This window comes from Hemiscyllium ocellatum, chromosome 32 (genome assembly GCF_020745735.1).
Source record: "Hemiscyllium ocellatum isolate sHemOce1 chromosome 32, sHemOce1.pat.X.cur, whole genome shotgun sequence".
NCBI classification, from domain to species: Eukaryota; Metazoa; Chordata; class Chondrichthyes; order Orectolobiformes; family Hemiscylliidae; genus Hemiscyllium; species Hemiscyllium ocellatum.
In genome coordinates this window covers 7523144-7546995 of record NC_083432.1, presented here as the reverse complement: position 1 = coordinate 7546995, position 23852 = coordinate 7523144, and the positions used below count along the sequence as shown (strand labels likewise).

The window sequence follows — 23852 nt, the reverse complement described above, 5'->3', positions numbered from 1 at the left end:
TGACGAGGTCCCTTGTGGTGGGCTGGTCCAGAAGATTAAGCCACGTGGGATCCATGTGAGTTCACAGGTTGGGTGCAAAAGTGGCTTGGTCATAGTAGACAGAGAGTAATTTTGGAGAGGTGTTTTTCTGATTGGAGATTTGTGACCAATGGTGTTCTGCAAGGATCTGTGTTGAGACCACTGTTGTTTGTCATATGTGCAGATGATTTGAATGAAAATGTAGGTGGTCTGATTAGTAACTTTGCAGGCGATATGAATATTCATGAAGTTGTGGATTGTGAGGATGGGGGTTTTCAATAGACCAGTTGAAAGGTCAGATCTCATGGAGTACTGGGAGAACTAGCCATTTGGCTACAGAACTGGCTCAAAGGTAGAAGACAGAGGATGGTGGTGGAGGGGTTTTCAGATTGGAGGCCTGTGACCATGGAGTGCCACAAGGATCAATGCTGGCTCCACTACTTTTTGTCATTTATATAAATGATTTGAATGTGAGCACAGGAGTATAGTTAGTAAGTTTGTAGATGACACTAAAATTGGAGGTATAGAACGAAGAAGGTTACCTCCGATCTTGATCAGATGGGCCATTGGGCTGAGAAGTGGCAGCTGGAGTTTAATTTAGATAAATGCAAGATGCTGCATTTTGGGAAAGCAAATCTTAGCAGGACTTATACACTTAATTGTAAGGTCCTAGGGAGTGTTGCTGAACCAGGAGACCTTGGAGTGCAGGTTCATAGCTCCTTGAAAATGGAGTCGCAGGTAGATAAGATAGTGAAGAAGGTGTTTGATATGGTCTGAGTATTGAGTATAGGAGTTGGGAGGTCATGTTGCGGTTGTACTAGATATTAGTTAGGCCACTTTTGAAATATTGCATGCAGTTGTGGTCTCCTTCCTATTGGAAGGCTGTTGTGAAACTTGAAAGTGTTCAGAAAAGATTTGCAAGGATGTTGCCAGGATTGGAGGATTTGAGCTATACGGGCAGGTTGAATAGGGTTGTTTTGCCTGGCACGTCAAAGGCTGAGGGGTGACCTAATAGAGGTTTATAAAATTATGAAGGACATGGATAGGATAAATAGACAAAGTCTTTTCCCTGTCTTCGGGGAGTCCAGAACTCGAGGTCATAGGTTTAGGGTGAGAGGGGAAAGATATGAAAGAGACATAAGGGGCATCGTTTTCACACACAGAGTGGTGAATGTAAGGAATGAGCTGCCAGAGGAAGTGGTGGAGGCTGGTACAATTATAACATTTAAAAGGCTTCTGGATGGATATATGAATAGGAGGGGTTTGGAGGGATATGGACCGGATGCTGGCAGGTGGACGAAATATCTGGTCGGCATGGACGAATTGGATCGAGGGGTATGTTTCCATGCTGTACATTTGCGACTAAATGGGATGGAATTTAATCCAGACAACTGTTAGATGATGAACCTTGGGAGGTCAAATGCAAAAAGAAGGTATACAGTAAATGATAGAACTCTTAGAGGCATTGATATACCAAGTGATCAAGGGACAAATGTCTGTAGCTCCAAGAAAGGGACAACGCAAGTGATAAGATGGCAAAGAAGGCATTATGAAAATATAAGAGTGAGTACAAAAGTTGGCAAATGATGGTGCAGGTTTATAAAACTTTAGTAGAGTTAATTTGAAGTATCATGTGCTGTTCTGTTCACTATACTAATGGAATGGAGAGCATGCAAAATATATTTATCAGGATGTTGCTTGGATTGGAGTGTACTAGCTATAAGGAGAGGATATTGGACAAAGTTGGATTGTTTTCGCTCAAGAATTAAATTAGATTAGATTACTTACAATGTGGAAACAGGCCCTTCGGCCCAACAAGTCCACACCAACCCACCGAAGCGCAACCCACCCATTCCCCTACATTTACCCCTTTACCTAACACTACAGGCAATTTAGCATGGCCAATTCACCTGACCTGCACATCTTTGGACTGTGGGAGGAAACCGGAGCACCCGGAGGAAACCCATGCAGACACGGGGAGAATGTGCAAACTCCACACAGTCAGTTGCCTGAGTCAGGAACTGAACCCGGGTCTCTGGTGCTGTGAGGCAGCAGTGCTAACCACTGTGCCACCATGCGATAGGGTGTATTAGAAATATACAAAATTATGAAGGGCATAGTTTAGATAAATAGTCAGAGACTTTTCCCCAGGGTGGAAGTGTTAAATAAAAGTTGCATAGATTTAAGATGAGAGGGAAAAAGTTCAAAGATGTGTGAGGCACATTTTTTACGCAGAGGGCAGTAGGTATCTGGGTAAGTGGTAGAAGCAGAGATGATAGCTATGTTTTAGTTTAACTTAGACAAACACATGAACAGGCAGTGAATCGAGTGATGTAGACCATATGCAGGCAGATGGTATTAGAATGGCACAATGGTTGGCACAGTCATGGAGGGCTGAGGGATTTGTTCCTATGCTGTACTGTTCTGGGTTCTTAGAGAATATCAGGTTTTGATGCTATACACACACAATATAATCTTTCTGGATTATGATAAATACTTTATGATATATTGTCTCATGGTAACGTCTTTATCTTTTGCAGAATATCAGGTCCGATCAATAGCAAATCATGTCCGTCCAGACAGACAGAGTAAGTGTTAATGTTTTATTTATTCTTTGTTGTGTGACCAGTGTGAGTTTAGCTAAAATTTACCATTTACAGAACAACCTCAGTTATCCGAACGTGAATTATCAGAATTTCGGACTGTCCGAACAAGAACTCAAGGTCCAGTAACAATGTTATCCATTATCCGAACAAGATACTTCCTACCTGTCTCGTTCAGATTAGCAAGCTTGTTCTATATAGCAGTGATTGTACTGAGGAAAATTGAGTTATTGTTCTTCAATGGCCCAGAATGCTTTGAATTGTTTCGGATTGGGGGGGGGGGGGGGTGAACTCAAAACTAGTCCTGAGAACCTAGGTGAAACACATAAAGAGATGGTGCAATTATGATAATTCATTCAGATACTAATTAGGCTTCTTTCAGGAAAAAGTAGCATTTAAGAATATGTATAATTTGAGAAATGACATGTACTAAGTATAGAATGCTTGGGAAAAATCAAGTGATTGTGTATCAATGAGTCCCAGAGCTCTCTGGTAAAGGTGGTTTTCTGCAGCTTGTCTGGGCTTATTGTGAACTCATTGATAGATTGAGTTGCTTGGATTGATCAGCGATTTCATCATTGCAGCATTTGTTGTACTGGGTTGACCGAAGGTGAGCTGATAGGAGTAACATAGGCCATGTTCATGTAACATGAAAATGGTTGCAGTAATGTAATAAACCTCATTGTTTAATCAAAAAGACACTCTATTTCAATCAGAAAGGTAACCATCCTCATCCAACTTGAAACAGCACAGTAATTACAAGTTTTATTTGTTAGATTGTGGACAGGGAAGTCTCTCATTGATTGTAAGTTAAGAAAAGCAGAAAATCAAACTGAACTCACCTGTCACAAAAATGACTTCAGTCCCATATCCAAGTAGTTCACTCTTCACTACCTTCTGAAGTGGCCTGACCAGATTGTCTCTTTTATTTCATACCATGATTCAACAGGAAGGCCCAATGACACCTTTTTGGGACTCCTAAGTTATAGGCAATAAGTGCTGACTTAACAGCATTGCCTGCCTGCTGAGAATAAATGTTTAAAAAGTGCTGCAGGATTCCAGGGCTGAGAACTTTTTTCATTTGTGGGATATGGGTATACCTGGCTGAGCCAGTATTTATTGCTTATGTTTAGTTGCTGTTGAGAAAGTGGTGATGAATTCCCTCCTTTAACAGCTGCAGTTCATTTGGATTAGAAGAACCATTAGCGGGGGAGTTCCAGGATTTTGACCCAGTGACGCTGAAGGAGCAACGATATCTTTCCAAGTCATCAATATGAGTGGTTTGATGGGGAATTAGCAAGCAGGTGGTGTTCTTGTGCATCTCCTGACCTTGCCTTTTTTTGGTGGTTATGAATTTGGTAGGTGCTGCCAAAGGATCGTTGGTGAATTTCTGCAGTTCATCTTGTAGAGTTTGTATACTCCTGCTACTGAACATCAGTAGGAGAGGGAATAGATGCTGATGAATGTGGTAGCTGCTTTGTCCTGGACGGTATCAAGCTTCTTGAGTTTTGTTGAAGCTGCACTCGAACAGGCAAATGGAGTTTATTCCATTACACGCCTTGTAGGTGCTGGGAAGGCTTTTGGGGGTAGGGAGGTGAGTTGCACCATCATGACACAACTTTATGGACTGACTGCTCTGCACATCCTGAAGTTACCTTTCACCAGTTTATGTTTGGCATTTACAGTCATAGTTGTAGCTTAAGCAATCCTTAGAATCCATTCATTTTTATTTGGTTTAGCAGTGTTTACATCTAAAGTCACTTCCTTTCAGAGTTCCAGTGTGTGATTTTTCTGATTCCTCATAAGCTAAACACTTTCATACTTGAGGTTAAAACATATGAAACCAATGTTTCAGTGGTTTCACAGCCAGGCTGTGTGATTTCACAGATATGTTACCAACATACTCTTAAATTTTGATTGTCTTACAGCTCTGTTGTTCAGTGCTACTTTCCGGAAGAAAATTGAGAGGCTGGCTCGTGACATTCTCGTTGACCCTATTCGAGTTGTGCAGGGAGACATAGGAGAGGTAATGGCCATTTTATTGTTGAACCTGGCTTGATCTTCCATGTTAATATTAAACCCAATAAAGTATGAGCTATTCCCAGCTGTAGTCATGGAATGTATTGAATAGGAGTCAGAGTACTTGAGTTAATATATTAAAATCTTCGGTTAACTGAGTGTCCAAGCTCTACTGCACAAATTTGAAAAGTGTGACGCTGGAAAAGCACAGTGGTCAGGCTGCATCCGAGGAGCAGGAGAGTCGACATTTCAGGTATAGACCCTTCATCTGGAAAACCTTTCATCTGCTGCACAAAGACAGCAAAGGTGGCTTAAGTGTTTCTCCCGGGGAAACAAAAGGGGAATCAAGAGAATTTTATCCCTGTAACTGTTTGAAATGTACCGTGATACTCATGGTCCTTCACTGAGATCCTTCATAATTTTCTGTTTAACATTGTTTCAAAAGGAAACTATATGAACACATCAATTTTTATATCATTTGCAATCATGGCAAACTCATGCCACTTAGATCCAAGCCTAAATTATTGTTGAAAACAAATGGAATCTGGTACATAGCACTGTGGAACCGCACTAGAAAAAAGCCTTCCAGTTGCAAAAATATGAATTGCCTATTCTCCTTTGCTTTCTGAGGCAGCATTTTTAACGTTTGTGAGATGTGAGCTTCACTGGCAATGTCAGCATTTTAATTATCATAACATTCAGCCTTTCAGCTGAATGGCTTGCTTGTCCATTTCTATAAATGATTTATATAAATCATTTGTATGAGAACATAGGAGGCATAGTTCCTAAGTTTGTGGATGACACCAAAATTGATGATAAATTGAAGAAGATTATCTAAGAATATAATGAAATCTTGATCAACTGGGCCAGTGGGCTGAGGAATACCAGATGGAGTTTAATCAGTTAAATGAGATATTGTGTTTTGGTGAGACAAACCAGAGCAGCACTTAGACAGTTAATGATAGGGCCCTGGGGAGTGTTATTGAACAGAGAGACTTAGCAGTACAGGTACATAGTTCCTTGAAAGTGGCGTTGCAGGTAGGGCAGTGAAGAAGAATTTTGGCACCCTTGCCTTCATTGGCCAGAGCATTGAGCATAGAGTTGGAACATCATGTTACAGCAATGGAAGACAATGGTATGGCCACATTTGGAGTACTGTGTACAATTCCCATCGTTTTGCTATAGGAAGGATGTTATTAAACTGGAAAGGGTGCAAGAAATATTAACCAGGATGTTACCTAGACCGGAAGGTTTGATTCATAAGGAGATGCTGGATAAACTAAGATTATTTTTCCTAGAACTTAGGAGGCTGAGAGGTGACATTATAGAGGTTGATGAAATCATGAGGATCATAGGTAAGGTGAATAGCCAAGGTCTTTTCCACAAGGTAGAAAAGTCCAAATGGAAGGGATAAGCTTAAAGTGAGAGAGGAAAAATTTAAAAGGGACATGAGGAGAAACTTTTTCACATAGAGGGCGGTACATTTAGAGAACAAGCTACCAGAGGAAGTGGTTGATGTAGGTACAGTTACAACATTTAAAAAACATTTAAAAGGTTTAGAGGGGCCAAATTCAGGCATAATGCAATAGTTTGGTTTAGGAAACTTGGTTGATGTGGATGAGTTACCCTTTGTTGTATGACTCTTGGACTGCACTTTAAAGGTCAGTTCAGAGTCAGCCATTTCACAGATGGTCGAGTCATGTGTCTGTAAGACTAGGTAAGGTGGCAGATTCCCTTCGCTAAAGGACATCATAACAAAATCCCATCTGGTTCATCAATTGAAAGTCGTTTCAGGGTCACCAGAACTGAGCCTAACTTGTAATTCCAGAGTTTATCAATTGAATTTAAATTCTAATAGCTCCCAGAGTATTTATTGGGCTTGAGGTGAGTAGTTCTGATTCTTCGCCTTAACTAGTTACGTCGAGATCACTTTGCAGATTTATTGCAGGCACCCCATAGTCTAGTGACCCCATAGTCTAGTGACCCCATAGTCTAGTGACCCCATAGTCTAGTGACCCCATATTCTAGTGACATGTATGACATGACAGTGAAACATGGATATGTTTGCAGAGAAACTCCCCTTGATGATGCACAATGGCAATGGCATTGTAGTATTTTTGCTGGATTGGTAATTCAGAGATCCAGTTAATGTGCGAGGGACTCAGGTTTGAATCCTACCACAGCAGATAGTGGAATTTGAACTCAGTTAAAGGCTGGAATTGAAAGTCAAATGATGACAGTAAAGCCATTGTCGATTGTCGTAAAAACATATTTGGTTCACAAGTGTCCTTTGTGACTCCAGATCAATAACAGCGTGGTTAACTCTTAACTGCCCTCTGAAATAGCCTAGTAGGACACTTAGATATATTGGCCTCTAAAAACACTCAGAAGGAGAATAAACATCTCAGACACCTGTAACGATAATAACATACTCAGCCTTTTAAACCCTGCAAAGTCCTCCTTGATAACCTGTTAAAGACCGTGCCAAAATTGAATGAATGATTTATTGTGACTTGCATTTTACAGTGACTAATAAAGTAAAATGCAGTGAAAAGCTTTAACAGTTGCCACAATCTGGTGCCATTTTGAATAATTAAAGAAGGAAAAGAATAAAATATATAGTTGAAAGAGAATCCTGAGCCAGTTCAAGAGCTGCTACCCCTCCTCCACTGCCTTGCCTCCAACGTAGGAATTGCCACTCTTATGTGCCTTCTCTTCACCGCTGGGCCTACGTCATCGATGCTGGGTCCCATGCTGAACCCACACTCAGCAGCCCTCCCCCACCCCTCTCAAACCAGAGAGTCCTGGCTCCAGGCATACCATACTGCAACTGCTGCCTCGCCAAGAGCCCCTGTCCTGGGCCTGTGGCAACCAGCAGTCCCTGACTCGATTGCCAGACCAGGCCAGCACTGCCAACTCGCCAAGAGTCTGCCTCCAGCCATCCTCCTCGGAGATGTCTCCTTGACTGCTCTGTAGTTTTATAGAGCTGCAGCAAAACCTCACGGCTATTAATCTGAGTTCCCATTTTAATGAAAGCCAACACACCGTACGCCTTCTTAACAACCTATCAACTTGGGTAGCAACTTTTGGCAAGCTTAAAAATGGGCAAACCTCCAGATCCAGATGAATTTAGTCCCACTACTTTGGGAGACGAGAGACAACTTACATGAGCTCTGACCCAAATTTTACCCTCTTCAGTCACAGGAGATGCCAGAGGACTAGAGGACAGCAATATGGTATTTTCAAAAAGGGTGGCGGGGATAAATCAGGGAATTCCAAACCAGTGAGTCTCACATGAGTAGAAGAGAAACTATTGGAGAAAATTCTGAAGGAGAGAATTGATCTCCACTTGGAGTGGCAACGTTTGATTCAGGATAGTCAGCACGGCTTTCTCACTGGAAGGTCATGTCTTATAAATTTGCCTTTCTTTAGAGCCAGCGGTCAAATGTGCGGCTAAAGGTCGTGCAGTTAATGTATTTCACATTGATTTCAGCAAAGCCTTTAGCAAGGTCCCATATGAAAGACTGATAAAACAAGAGATCTAGGGTATCTTGGATCCAAAATTGGCTTAGTGACAGGAGACAGACAGTGGTTATAGAAGGCTGTTTGAGTTACTGAAGCCTAGTGTCAAGTTAGACCACACTTGGAATATTGTGTCCAGTTCTGGTCGCTTCATTGTACAAAGGATGGAGATGTTTTAGAGAGGGTTCAGAGGAAATTTACCAGGATGCTGCCTGGATTGGAGGGCATGTCTTATGAAGAGAGGTTGAGTGAGCTCGGGCACTTCACACTGGAGAGAAGAAAGAACAGAGGTGAATTGATAGAGGTGTACAAGGTAATGAGAGGCAAAAGTAGAGTAGATAGCAGTAGTGGGTTCCTTATTGTTTGTGATATACATCTGTAAATAGTACAGTGAGAATATGGGGTGAGGTGGGGTGGGGTGGTGGTGGTGGGGAAGCTGGGAGAAATGTTGCAGATGACCTAAAGGTTGGCCATGTGGTTAACACTGAGGAAAAAGGTCTTGGGTCACAGGAAGATATTGATTGGTTGGTCATTTGGTCAGATCAGTGGCAAATGGAACTTAACCTTGTGAGGTATTGCACTTTGGAAGCAGTAACAAGACAAGGGAGTATTCAATGAATGCAGGGCACTCGGATATTCAGAAGAACAAAGGATCTTGCAGTGCTTGTCCACAGATATCTAAAGGAGGCAGGACATGTTAATGACATAGTTTTGAAGGCATATGGGGCACTTGCCTAAATCAGTTGTGTCATAGATTATAAGAGCAGGGAATTGGAGCTGTGCAAAGCTTTGGTTAGGCCACAGTGGGAGCAGAGTGTGTAGTTCTGGAAGCTACAAAATAGGAAGGATGTGATTGCATTGGAAGGGGTGCATATAAGATTCCCCAGGATGTTGCTTTGGTTGGAGCATTTGAGCTAGGAAGAAAGGCTGGTTAAGCTTGGGTTGTTTTCTGTAGAGCAGAGAAGACTGAAGAGGGATCTTATTGAGGTGTATAAGATTATGAGGGGCATTGGCAGGGTGGTTATAAAGCAGCTGTTTGTAGTTGAAGGGTCACTAATGAGGGGCATAATTTTAAAGTGAAAGACCGGAGGTATAAAGGAATTTGAAGCAACATTTTTAACCTGGAGAGTGATGTTGATCTGGAAAGATAATAGAGGTGGGAAACATCACAACCTTTCAAGAAAAAAATATGTTTGTGCACTTGAAATGTCATAACATTTAAGGCTTTTATAATGGGTTGGAAAGTGGGAATAGTGTGGATAGATTGGTACATACTTGATAGACCAAAAGGCCTGTTCTGTGCTGAAGGCTCTATGACTCTTCACTTTGCAAAAGACGCTCTTATGAGGAGAGATTTGCAAAGTTAGAGTTTTCCAAGGCAATAGCAATATGATTATTACAACCATGGTATGATAGGAAGGGAACAGCTCACAAGAAACAACATTCTAACCTTATTTGCTGATGTAGCAAAACATGGTAAAAATATGAAATTAAAGGCTCTTTACCTGAGTGGTGGAGCAAATATAACAGTATGGAATAATTGATGGCATAATTTTAACTAAATATGACAATGATAGCCACTTCAGAGACAGGGTTACATGTGGTCAAGACTAAGGTTTGCAGATTTAAGAGAAATTTCTGAAGGACAGTAAGGAGAGAAAGGAAATAGGATAGATCTGTTGGCAACGGTGTTCGAAATAATCTTGGTTCAGAAGATCAAGAAGTTGAATAATTTTCGGTGGGGATGAGAAATAACAAAGGAACAAAATCAATGGTGAGTATTTTTGTAGCGTTCCTTACAGTAGTTATGCCTTAGGACAAAGTATTAATCAAGAAATATTGGGAGTTTATATGAAAGTTGCTTGAAGAATACTGGATGATCATATTGGTTTAATTAATCAAAGTAGCAAAGCTAGTATTTAAGATGGGTACACAATGTATTTCTCAGGAGGAGGATGATACAAAGAATTCGCAAAGTGATAAAGTTAGATTTAACCGAGTCGTTAAAATTTTATTTATGGAGTAAAGATGTGGGGAAAAATGAGTGGTTGTCCTTTTTGGCAAGAAGACTCAAATTATTTGTATTCATTATTTAGTATATTTATATACAATTACTGCAGAAAGGCTGTCCTTGTACATGATTTACAAAAAGTTAGCATGAAAGTACAGCAAGTAATTAAGAAGATTTGTGGAATGTTTGCCTTTATTGCAAAAGGTGTAGTGAGTGTAATGCGATCAGCCAGATGGACCTAATAGAATGAGTTGAAAATGTGTTGCTGGTTAAAGCGCAGCAGGTCAGGCAGCATCCAAGGAACAGGAAATTCGACGTTTCGGGCACAAGCCCTTCATCAGGAATGGCTTGTGCCCGAAATGTCGAATTTCCTGTTCCTTGGATGCTGCCTGACCTGCTGCGCTTTAACCAGCAACACATTTTCAGCTCTAATCTCCAGCATCTGCAGACCTCACTTTTTACTAATAGAATGAGTTCCCTGATTGGGGCTGTTAACCTGGCCCAGTAAGGGAACCCTGGCTGATTGGTATAAGCAATAATGTCGGAGGTTCTGTTTATTCTAAGAGCTACCTCTGAGGATGCCAGACCAGTGTCAGCTACTATGCACGTTTAAGTAAAGGGTGACTTTCTGACTGGATACCAGCCTCTGTAGAATTATTTAAAGCAGGCTGGAGTGTGGAGCAGTCAATTTTTCATAGCATTCATTGATGAGACCGGACTTGAAGTGGTGCCTACAATTTTTGTCTCCTTTTCTATGAAGGGATATAATTGTATTGGAAGCAAATTGAAAGAGGTTCACTAGGCTGAAACATGAGAAATAGGCATTAGGCTTATATAAAAAAAAGTTTCAGCAGGTTTGGTCATGCTCATTGAAGTTTGAAGAATGAGGAAGCATGCAAGATTTTGAGGGCCTTAACAGAAAGTTGTTGAGAATTCTGCCATGTATTGAAGAATCAAAAACTAGGGATACAGTTTCTAAATAAGGCACCGTCTGTTTAAAAACTTACACGAGGAGGATTTTGTTTTCTCAGAGGATTATTCATCTTTAGAAGTTTCTAAGATCATTGGTGGTTTGACCATTGTCTAATTTGGCCTTGAATACATTCAAATTTTTGATCTGCGAGGGAGTTAAGGTTATGAATGCAGGCTGGTAAATGGAATTGAAACTACATTCTAAACAGCCATGGCCAAACAAACTTCAGAGGCTGAATGGTCTACTCCTACTTCTATTCCTATGATTTTCTTTTAATGATCTTCCCCTGAACATATTTTAGAAATTCCCCCCAGTTCTTACATTTTATTCTAATTTTTTCCCAGTTGATATAGGCTAACATGTACCCTCATTTCACCACTGTAGTTCTTACTTACCTCTGTGATTGAGTCTGGGTGGGATCCTATTTGGAGAGTAAGATTTGTTGGGTCAAATGGCCTGCTTCCACACTGCAGTGATGCTATGAAAAGGAAGTATTGAGAATAGGAGTTGGGAGGTCATGTTGCAGCTGTATTGGACATTGTTTAGGCCACTTTTGGAATATTGTGTGCAATTCTCCCTCCTATCTGAAGGATGTTGTGAAACTTTAAAGAGTTAAGAAAAGATTTCCAAGGATGATGACCGAGTTGGAGGGTTTGAGGTGGGCCTGTTTTCCCTGGAGTGTTGGAGGCTGAGGGGTGACTTTATACAGGTTTATAAAATAATGAGGGGCATGGATAGGGTAAATAGACAAATAGAGGACATAGGTTTAGGGTGAGAGGGAAAAAATTATTAAAGGGACCTAAGGATTGATTTTTCACGCAGAGCATGGTGCATGTATGGAACGGGCTGCCAGAGGAAGTGGTGGAGGTTGGTACAATCACAATATTCAAAAGACATCTGGATGGGTATATGAATACGAAGGGTTGAGAGGGATATGGGACTAGATTAATTTACGATATCTGGTTGGCATGGACGAGTTAGACCAAGGTCTGTTTCCGTGCTGTACATCTGTATGACTCTTAACGGCGTGTTGGGGTTTTGAGATGTACAAATTGAAATGCAAATGAACAGGAAAGCATATGCCTGGCCTCTGTCAGATCAATCTTGAACCGCGGATGTTTAATTGTAATTGGCAATACAACCTATTTCCACATGGCTATTCGTGCTTGTCTCTCACCAACCTTATATTCATTCTGATTTAGGCCAACGAGGATATTACTCAGATCGTGGAGATTCTTGTAGCTGGTCCTGACAAGTGGAACTGGCTCACGAGGCGGCTGGTAGAGTTGTCATCGAGAGGAAGTGTTCTGATTTTTGTGACCAAGAAAGCTAATAGTGAAGAGCTTGCTGCCAATTTAAACCAGGAGGGATACACTGTTGGGCTGTTACATGGTGACATGGATCAGAGCGAAAGAAACAAAGTAATTTCTGACTTCAAGAAGAAGACAATTCCTGTTCTTGTGGCTACAGATGTAGCAGGTGAGTGTTTCCCTACCCAAGAGGAATTAATTGTCGCCATTTGTCAAAATTACCATTTCGGATGTTTTCTGCCATGCCTACCCAGTGCTTTACAAGTGGAACGACAAAATGTATACTGCAATGTTAGGGCTTTTACTTACACTTGTAAATGAATCACTGTAATTTTCACCATTTATGGGCTGCTCAGTGGTTAGCACTGCTCCCTCACAACATCAGGGACCAGGATTCGATTCCATCCTCAGGTGATTGTCACTGTGGAGGTTCATCTAGGTGCTCCAGTTTCATCCCATAGTTCTAAGATGTGCAGGTTTGGTAAATTGACTGTGCTAAATTGCATCCCATAGTGTCCAGGAATATGCAGGCTCGGTGGATCAGACATGGGAGTGCGGGGTTACAGCAATAGGGTAGTGGGTATGGATCTAGGTGGGATGCTGTTCAGAGGGTCACTGTGCACTCAATGGGCCGAATGGCCTGTTTCTACATTGTAGATATTCTATGAATATAGTCAGTGTGTTAGTCTCGTGCAGTTTATTGATTGAACAAGCAGGATTGTTAATTCAACTGATAGTTCCTGGCCCTAAATAAATTGTAAAATAGCCAAACAATTTCCTACATTTGAAAATAAATGTGCTAGTTTCTTCAGCACTTGGTTATTATTCCTTCAATGAAATCTGTCTAAAGTTCCATTGCTAACTTGCATGGAAAGGGCACAACTTGATCTCCTTGAACACTATGATTTTTTTCATCTTGCAATTATTGTTTGTAAAGGAGCAGGAGTGTCAGTAGTAGCAGCTGCAAAGCAGCTTGAACTCCACTGAAGTTTGACTTGGCTAACCTGGTAAACAATTAATGATTTAAAAAATCTAAAAATAAAATGAAAACAAAGTGTTAGAGAAACATCTGACAGCAAATGTGGAAAGCTAAACAATTACTGATTTGAGTCCAATCTTATACTGCTTCACAACTTCAAACTAGGACTCCCTGGAGCCTATTCTGCCATTTGGTATGATTGTGACTAATCTCATCTCGACCTCAACCTTACTTCCTCACTTGCTCTCCGTAACTTTTCAACCCATTACCAATTAAAAATCTGTTTATTTCCTCCTTAAATTTACTCAAGATACCAGCATTCACCGTACTCTGGAGTAGTGAATTCCCCAGATTCACAACCCTTTGAGAGAAATAATTTCTACTCATTGCTGTTTTAAATCTACTGTACCTTATCCTAAAATGGTGACCTCTCATTCGACTTTGCCCCATGTGAGGAAACATCCTTTCCACGTGTATTTTTTTCAGTCCCCTTTATCATCTTTGGGCCGCATGGTTAGCACTGTTGCCTCACAGCATCAGACACCTGGATTCAGTTCCACCTTTGAATGAATGTCTCTGTGGGGCTTGCATGTTTTCCCTGTGTCTGCGTGGATTCCTACTGGGTGCTTTGGTTTCCTCCCACAGTCCAGAGATGTGCAGCTTAAGTGAATTGGCCAAGCTAAATTGTCAAGGGATGTGGAGGTCAGTGCCTTAATCAGGTAAATGTGGGGTTATGGGAGTAGGTAGGGCTCTGGGTTGGATGCTGATAGGAAGGTGGGTCGATGGGCCAAATGGCCTCTTTCTGCATGGTAGGAATTCTATGATCTCCTATATCTCAATTAGAGCAGAAGAGAGATGGAAAACTGATGGGTATTATGCTCCTGTTAAAGGGCAGAGGAACCAGTGGAACTGAAGGAAAGGTTACACAAAAGTTAGTGTGATGTGGAAGTGCCAGTGTTCAACAAAAGTCCAGTCACATGACATCAGGTTATTGGCCAACAGATTTAGTCCAATGAATCATATGCTTTCGGAGCACTGCTCCTCCGTCAAGTAAAATGAGGGTGTATAGAGAACAAGGGTTCTATCACACAAAAAGCAAAAGGAGTTTTAATGATTATAAAGAGACTAAGCACAAATAACTGATGCCAATCCTATGCCTGGAGCAAAATGCAGAGTTAACTTTTCAGTTTTTTATCATACCCTGTTGTACATTACAGCATTTTCTGCTTTTGTGTCACATTTTCAGCATCCACAGTACTTTGCTGCGTTTTTTAAAAATGCTTCAATTAGCTGTCCTTGAAGTGCTTAGTTGGATTGTCGTAATGGAATTAGTTGGAAAGACAGCTTAATGAGCTGAGAACAACTCACTGAATATCTTTTTCTCCACGGTGTGATTACGATCTTGTTGATTCTTGAGTTTTATAGTCTACTAATTGAACTAAATTGTAAAAATGTGTTAAATGTTCATTCACGGCAGTATCTCACATTAATATTATGTGAATCTGCTGTGACAAATAGCTCTGGTCTTTCCACAGCACTGAGCTAGTTCCAGTCAGACGTCAGTTACAATTATCTTAAACTACAAAGCATTATTTCATTCACATAAAATCATAGAATTATGTCAGACAGAAGTATTTCAAACACCTCTATAAAATGTTCTTTTAACCTTCTTAAAAAAAACAAAATCTCTGAAATGCTTCGTTTCTGATGCCATTCTAGTAAATCAGAGATGTACTATCTCGAAGGCCTTGAAATGCTTATAGTTAAACACATTGCTCCAGCTAAAACCTAATCAGTGTCACATTAGAGCTTAGAATAAATTACTTACTTTTGTACCCTTGCTTCTCTATTGATTTTGCTTCCCCGCATTCTTACATAATTACCAGAGCATATTTGTTTAAATTGCATCAATTTAACGGTGTCCACCTGAGATCTGTTCCTTTTCTCCTTACTGTTTACTATGTTTCCAAGTTTTGTGTCATAAGAATGTAAAAAAATATGAGAATAGAAGGTCAATCAGTCCCTTAAACCTGCTTTGACATTTAGTGAGATCATCTAGGACAAAGTGAGGACTGCAGGTGCTGGAGATCAAAGTCAAAGAGGTTAGTGCTGGAAAAGCACAGCAGGTCAGGCAGCATCCGAGGAGCAGGAGAGTCAACGTTTCGAGCACAAGCTCTTAATCAGGAATGAGGGTTCTCCCAAGAGAGCTGAGAGATAAATGGAAGGGGTTTGGTGGTTGGGGTGTGGGGGGGGAATGTTGGGGGAAGGTCAGAGAGGAGGGTGGAGCAGATAGGTGGGAAACAAGTTGGACAAGTAAGACAGTTCAAGAGGATTGTGCTGGATTGGAAAGTTTATATTGGGGTTAAGATGGGGGGGAGGGGAAATGAGAAAACTGGTGAAATCTCCTGTGTGGTTGGAGGGTCCCAAGGCAGAAGATGAGGAGTTCTTCTTCCAAGTGTCAGGTGGCTTGAGGTTGGCAGTGGAGGTGGCCAAGGACTTGCATGTCCTTGTCAGAGTGAGAGGGGGAGTTAAAGTATTCGGCCACAGGGCAGTGTGGTTATTTAGTGCCTGTGTCCCAGACTTGTTCTCTAAATTTGGAGATGCCAGTGTTGGACTGGGGTGTACAAAGTTAAAAATCACACAACACCAGGTTATAGTCCAACAGGTTTAGTTGAAAGCACACTAGCAAGCTAATGTGCTTCCAACTAAACCTGTTGGACTATAACCTGGTGTTTGTGTGATTTTTAACTTTGTTCTCTGAAATGTTCTACAAGTTGGCGTCCTTTCTCCCCAATGTAGAGGAGACCATACCAAGAGCAGTGGACACAGTAGATTACGTGTGAAAGTACATGTAAATCTCTGTCAAATGTGGAAGGATGCTTTGGGGCCTTGAACAGAGGTGAAGGGGAAGATGTGGGCGCAGGTTTTGCACTTCTTGCGGTGAGAGGGGAAGGTGCCAGGAGTAGAGGGTGAATTGATGGGGGTGCATGGACCTAACAGGGAGTCACGGAGGAATGGTCTGTACAGAACATAGATAGGGTTGGGGAGGGAAGTATATCCCTGGTGATTGGGCCTGTTTGTAGTTGGTGGAAATGGTGTTGGGTGATGAGTTGTATCTGGAGGTCACCAACTCAGCACCACCCTCTTGAACTGTCCTACCTGTCCATCTTCCTTCCCACCTACCCGCTCCACCCACTTCTCCAACCTATCCCCTTCACCCCCACCTTCATCTACCTATCGCATTCCCAGCTACCTCCCCATCCCACAGCTCTCCCATTTATCTTTCAGCCCCCTTGGACTACCCCTTCGTTCCTGATGAAGATCCTATGCTCAAAACGCCAACTCTCCTGCTCCTTGGATACTGCCTGACCCGCTGTGCTTTTCCAGCACCACACTCTTCAATTTAGTGAGATCGCGGCTGATGATCAAACTTGTCACTATTTTGCTATACTATTGCCATATCCCGTAATGGTTGTAATGCAAAGAAATCTACCCATCTCAGTCTTGAACATGCTCAACAACTGAGCCTCCACAGCCCCCTGGATGAAGCATTCCAAAAACTGTCCATCCTGATCAGTCCTAAATAGCCTACCTCTTATTCTGAAACCTCGTCTGCAGCTATAGATCCCCATTTCCACCCTCCACCCAACAACTGACGTCTCCAGTCATGGGAAAATGTGCTCTTGGCATCTTTCATCTACCCTGTTGAGCTATGCAAGAATTTCTCATGCTTGAATGAGATCACCTCATTCTTCTAAACTCGAGAGAGTAAAGGTCCAGTCTATTTTATGTTTCCTCATTGGACAACCTCTACATCACAGGAATGAATTGAGTCACCATTTGTTGCACTCCCTCTCTTGGCAAGTATGCCTTTCCCTAAGGAAGGAGGCCAAAACCCCTCTCAGTACTCCAGGTGAGCACTCACTAAGGCTTTGTATGATTGCAAAAAGATATCCTCACCCTCTATACATATATCCTTCAGTAATAAAATGGAGCCAGCAATCTAGTGATATTATCACTGGACTGTTAATCCAGAGATCTAAATAATGTTCTGGGGACTCAGGTTTAAAACTATGGCAGATAATGGAATTGGAATTCAATAAAAATCTGAGTTTAAGAGTCTAATAATAACCATGGATCCATTGTTGATTATCGGAACACCTACCTGTTCACTTATAACCTTTTGGGAAAGAATCTCCCATCCTTACCTTGGTCTCGCCTGCACATGACTCCAGACCCATGTGGTTAATTCTTTACTGCCACGGGGCAATGAGGAATGGGCAATAAATGCTGGCCTAACCATTGATGACCTCATCCCATGAATTAATTATATATAAAACATTAACATACAATTTGCTTTAATTGTTTGCTGTACCTGGGTGTAAACTTCCGGTGACTCATGAACACGAATTACCCAAGTCCATTTGAGGTTCAACATTTCCCAAACACACTCCATTTATTTTCATTTTTCCTACCAAAGTGGAGAAATACAAGGTTTCCACTTTCTCTACTTTATATTCCTTGACAATTTTTTACCCACTCACTTAACTTGCCCAAATAGTTTCTGATGTGTCTTTGCATCTTCTCCTGCCACAGTCTAAGGAAACATCATCAGTGCATTCAATCTGTCAAGTCCTGTCAGAATTTTATACACTTCAATGAGATCTTCTCTCATTCTTCTAAAGTCCAGTGAATGCAGACCAGGTTGACACTTCATACAGTATGTCAAATTATAGTTCAGGTTTATTTGGAACTACAAGCTTTCAAATAAACCTGTTGATCTATAACCTGGTGTCATGTGATTTTTAGCTTTGTCCACCCCAGTCCAACACCGGCACCTTCACATCATACAATATGCCTGCCATCCCGGGAATCAGTTTGGTGAACTTTGTAGTACACCTTCTATGGCAAGTATGTAAGAAGAGCAAACCTACACACCGCTTTCAGGTGTGGGCTTCCCAAGGCCTTGTTCAGTTGCAGCAAAACCTCCTCACTCCTGTATTCTGAACACTTTGCAAGATAGTCATTGTACCAATTGCCTTCCAAATTGCATGTTGCACCTGCACCATATGTACTTGTTTTCAGTGATTGGTTTACAAGGAAATTTCCTAATCTGTCCCTATTTAAATAGTACTCGGCTGTTTTGTTTTTCCCACCTTATCCACATTATACTACCATGTATATCCATTAATTTGTCTAAATCACTTTGAAGCCTCTTTGTTGTTTCTTCACTAGTTACAATTCCCCCTAGTTTTGTGACCTCAACAAACTGAGAAATTTTCAAAAAATTGAAATATATTGTGAATAGGTGGGTCCAAGTAGTGACCCCTGTGGTACCCCAGAGAAACCACCCTTCAGTCTGAAAAAGATCCACTTATTCCTATTCTGTTCTTGTCTGCTAACCAACTCTCAATCTACTTCTGCTTTAATCTTGTATATTGACCTCTTGCAAGAGACTTTATCAAAAGCTTTCTGAAGATCCAAATAAACCAATCCGCTGTTTGTCCCCTATCTGTTATACTAGTTATATCCTCAAAAAGAAACTCCTATATGTTTGTCAAACAATATTTCCCTTTCATAAATTCATTTTGACTTTGTTTAAACCCCTTGATGCTTACGAAGTGTCCTGTAACCCAACCGTTATCATAGATTCTAGCATTTTTCCTACTATTGAAATAATGTTGACTGGTCTGTAATTCCCTGTTTTCTCACTCACTTTTTTCTTACATTTGTCACCTTCCAATCTGCAGGGGCTGTGCCAGAAGCTGCAAAATTTTGGAAGATTGCAACCAAAGCATCCATTATGTCCATGGCCACTTCCTTGAGTATCCCTGGGTTATAGATCATCAGGCTGTGGAGATCTATTCTGTCCCATTAATTTCGCCACTTTCTTTTTATTATTTCCAGTTTCCTTCAGTTTATACTTCTCAATAGACCCTGGCTTCCTTAAAATTTTGGGATGATGTGTTGTCGTCTTTGAAGACAAACAACTACTTTCGTTCTAAGATGCCATTTCTCTATTTCTGTTCTCCCATTTTAGACTGTAAAAGACCTACACTTATCTTTGCTTAATTTTCTTATCACATTGTTTGAGAATCTTTTGAGATCTACTGTTATGTTCCATGCAAGTTTACTCATGTACTCTTTTTTTTTCCCCTCTTCATCAATCTCTTGGTCCTCCTTTACTGAATTCGAAACACACCTAATCCTCAGCTTTGCTACTCTGCTTTGTAACTTTATGTACTGCCCTTTGCATCAAATACAATCCTTAATTTCTTTTGTTAGCTGTGATTGGATACTTTGTTGTATTTTTGTATCCAAAGGGACTATATACTGTTGAAATACATGCATTTGTTCCTAAACTATTAGCCATTGCCCATTCATCAATATGCCTTTTAATGAATTATCTAATCTGTTGCAGCCAACTCTCATCTTCAAACACATAGTTTCCTGTGTTTAGTTTTAGGACTCTAGGTTCAGATTGGACATCATTTTCTATACAAGTAAAGAATTCTTAAAATTATGGTCACTCTTCCCTGAAGGACCTCTCACAACAAGTTGTTAATTAACCCTTTCTCTTTATGCAAAACCAAATCTAAGATAGCCTGTTCCCTAGTTGGTTCCTCGATATACTGGCATAAAAACAAATCTTGTACACATTGCACCACCATATTATTGGTGTGGTTTGCTCAGTCTATATATAGATTGAAATCACCATTGTTATGCATATCTCTAATTTCCTGTTTAATGCTAAATGCTGTCCCTACCTTACTACTTAGAAGCATTTCATAGCTCCATCCAGACTGATTCTACATCTAAGTTTTCCAAGCCAATAACTTTCTCACAATCACATTGATTTCATCCTTTAATAATAACACCATCCCATCTCCCTTTATCTTTTGCCTGTTCTTGCTAAATTTTGAATAGTACTGGATAGCCAGCTCCCAGCCCGAGTCGCTGTACAGCCATATCTATGTAATCAAAATAATATTATACGGGATTACAATTAATTTCATTTTTAATAAAGCATTTATTGTGAGTGTTCCAAGCAATCTGATATAGTATTTTTAGGTTTGTCAATTTTTAATACTTGTGAATTTACTTTAGGTACAGTTGCCATATTTGTTGCTAGCCCTTATTTCCTCTGCCTTCACTTTTGCTTGCTACTTTTCTATCTTTCATTTCTAACTTTGTTTCCCATTCTTATGTCTCCTCATTAGGTTTCCAATTCACTCTAGTTTAAACCAAGCACTAATACCATTAGTTTGCAAACTGAAAATATGTCTTGTGTTCCCAGTTCAGACCCTTAGTCCCAAGAGCAGAATCCCTCTACTCTGAAATGCATATAAGGAATTAGTACTTGTCAAGTAGCCAACCCAGCAATGCCAAACATTGCCTCCAAGAAGGGGCAGAATAAAAGTTAGTACTTTGTGAAATACTGCCATATGGTATAAATAGATGATCAAAGTGTTCAGTACAGTATTGAAATACACACCCTATGCAAAAAAAAACAAGGTTTGTAATTGTTCTGGGGTGCTGAACATTTTTCAATATTGCCTATTTTGATGTTGTTAGAATAATCTCTTTGCTCTGTTTTCATAGCACGTGGTTTGGATATTCCGTCCATTAAAACAGTGATTAATTATGATGTGGCTCGTGATATTGATACACACACACACAGAATTGGGCGTACTGGCAGAGCAGGTAAGCAGGTGTTAACTTTTGCAGTGTGCATGTAACATAATGTCCAGCCGAAGACTCAAAAAATCTGCATTATTTTGCATTGTCTAGGAATTATCATGAGGGGTGAATATGCACTTCATAGACTCTATTAATACTAGCTTAGCAGAATTCTCCAAGTAGCATGGAATTCTGGTCAGTGTAACAGTTCAGTTTCATCGTTTTTCTACAATTTTCAGGTTGTTCACTTCAGAAATTTTGTACTAGATATCTTCCAACAGCTTTTCAATCATTTTTCCTTACATCTTTCAAACATTGCATCATTCTATAAATTCAGCAGTAACTGTTTCATAGTAAGCTGCAGAATTAAAGGATCTTTTTCTAATTCATTTCAAACATCAGCAGTAAAGTAGGTGAACATATATAAAAATTAATTTGTATTGTTACAGCAAGGTTATAGAGAAACAGTGATTCCTTTTCAGTCTCATCCCTCCACCGGTCATTTTATCGCATTAAAGCTCCATAAAAATTGTCTTCACTTTTAACAACCTGGTTTAAAAACTCCCTCGAATGCCACTTTGCCAAAACTGCCTCAATGACTGTTTATTCTCTGGTTCACTTTCCTTTCCAGTAATTATGCTCCCCGGATTCTTAGAAACTGTACTCAAGCAATAACTCTGACGCAACTCTAATTTTTCACAAGCAGTGAGCTTCACCAAACCAGTACTGTTCCTGGGTTTGTTTCCTGAACTCTAATGTGGATCATTTATACAAAATGAATACTGCTTGTGTGTTTCCATTGACCTTGCTTACAGCTGCACTGAATGTTTCGTGGTACTCTGCTTAAGAACATATGATCTAGGCATAGGAGTAGGTGTTTGGCCCTTTGTACCTTCTCCACCATTCTGTTAGATCATGGTTGATTCACATTTTCTCATGTCCACTTTTCTTCTCTTTCTCCATAACCCTTGATCCCTTACTAATCAAGAATCTGTCTATCTCATTTTAAATGTACACATATGCACAAAGGGTCTGCTCCCACAGTTCTCTGCAGCAAGGAGTTCCAAAGACACTCAACTCTCTGAGAGAAGGAATTCCTTCTTATCTCAGTCTTAACTTTGCACCCCTTTATTCTGAGACTATGCCCTCCGGTCCTAGACTCTCCCATGAGGGAAAACATCCTCTCAGCACTTACCCTAGCAAGTCCCTTAAGAAAGCATTCCACTTCTTGTCTACCTTACATGCTGTTCCCCACCACAGGATCACTGTGAAACGCCAGCACTGCAGTGACTTCAGTGCTTTTGGAAATCAGCTTACTGACCCCTATTTGAATGTGCCACCTTGCCTTTAAAGGTGGTTGTCAATTTGAAATGTAGTTACTATTGTCATGTCAACAAATGAATAGCACTTGTGCACAACAAACTCTAGCGAATAGCAATAGGTTAACTAAAGGATGTGATCTCTTGCTGGTACAGGAGATAATATCAGCCAGGACACTGGAAAGAACTTCCCTGCTGCTATTCAAATCATGCCATAGAATATTGTACGGGTAAACTAAAGCATAGTTTAAATTTTCATCCAAAAGAAAACACCACCTGAAGCATCAGCCTAGATATTTTTCTCCAGTCTCTAAAGTGAACCTTCAGTTCTTCTGATTTAAAGATGAGCCGACTCCCAGTGTAATGGATGGGAAGGTACCTGACCTCGAAAGCCTGACCATTATATCGGCATGGCTCACTTGTACCATGCTAATACATATGATGACAATTCATTGCAGTACAGAGGGAGTGCTGCATTATTGAAGTTGCTCATTTTGGATAAAACATTGAAAAGGAAGTAAAAGCAACCAGTGCCTGTTGTCCCCTGTCCACTAATGTGTATTCCTCATGTAACATCAGCAAAGCAGATTAACTTGTAATTTCTATTTTTGCATGACTTTGTTGTGCACAATAAGCTGCAAAGCTTGTCTTCATTTTGGTGACTGTAAGTAAAACAAAGAACTGCAGATGCTGGAGATCTGAAATGTCTCTTAAGCCTCCAATTGCCTGCCACTTCAATACGCTACCTTGTTCCCATGGCAATATTTCTGTCGCAGTGTTCCAGCGAGCCTCCACGCAGGCTCAAAGAACAACATCTCACTTTCCGCTTGGGGACCCTGCAACCTCGAGAGTTCAATATCAAGTTTAATAACTCTAGAGCCTGACTTTGTCCTTCCATATTTATCCACTCTGCACCAAGTCTTGTTATGATTTGAGTTGCTTTAGTACAGTCACCCATTCTCACATACTCTCATGTCTCTTATATATGGGTTACCTTCTTATATGGGTTACGTTCAGCACAGCAACCCATTTTCTCCTACTCTTGGCTCTTAGAAGAAAAACTGAAGAAGAAATACTGTTTTATATCTCTCTCTCACTCTGGACTCCATCTCCAACTATCCTCCCACTTGCTCCCCTTTCCTCACACCACTCCCCAACTTCAGCTTCAGCATTCTCCTAGCCACTTAGAGTTCTGATAAAGAGTCACTGGACTCGAAATATTAACTCTCCTTCCCACAAATGCTGCCAGATGTGTTAAGCTTCTCCAGCAATATCTATTTTTGTTTCACGGGCCCTAAGATATTTTGTGAACTTCAAAGGCATTATTTAAATAGAAGTTTGTTTTGAACGAGAATGCATTCCCCTCCCTAAACCACCTCCTCACTCAATCATTTAAATCTAGCCTCATTATAAGGATA

General features: G+C 40.6%; 1 protein-coding gene across 2 annotated transcripts in view; it reads left to right on the top strand.

Moving 5' to 3' along the window:
- The window catches only part of ddx42 (DEAD (Asp-Glu-Ala-Asp) box helicase 42), an 80981-nt gene that overhangs the window by 46444 nt on the left and 10685 nt on the right, over window positions 1-23852 (top strand). For both annotated transcript variants that reach the window (XM_060848691.1, XM_060848692.1), the window contains 4 exons: window positions 2559-2606; window positions 4550-4647; window positions 12349-12625; window positions 21038-21139. In XM_060848691.1, coding sequence (XP_060704674.1) covers window positions 2559-2606; window positions 4550-4647; window positions 12349-12625; window positions 21038-21139 — 525 coding nt within the window. The remainder of the gene's footprint in view (window positions 1-2558; window positions 2607-4549; window positions 4648-12348; window positions 12626-21037; window positions 21140-23852) is intronic.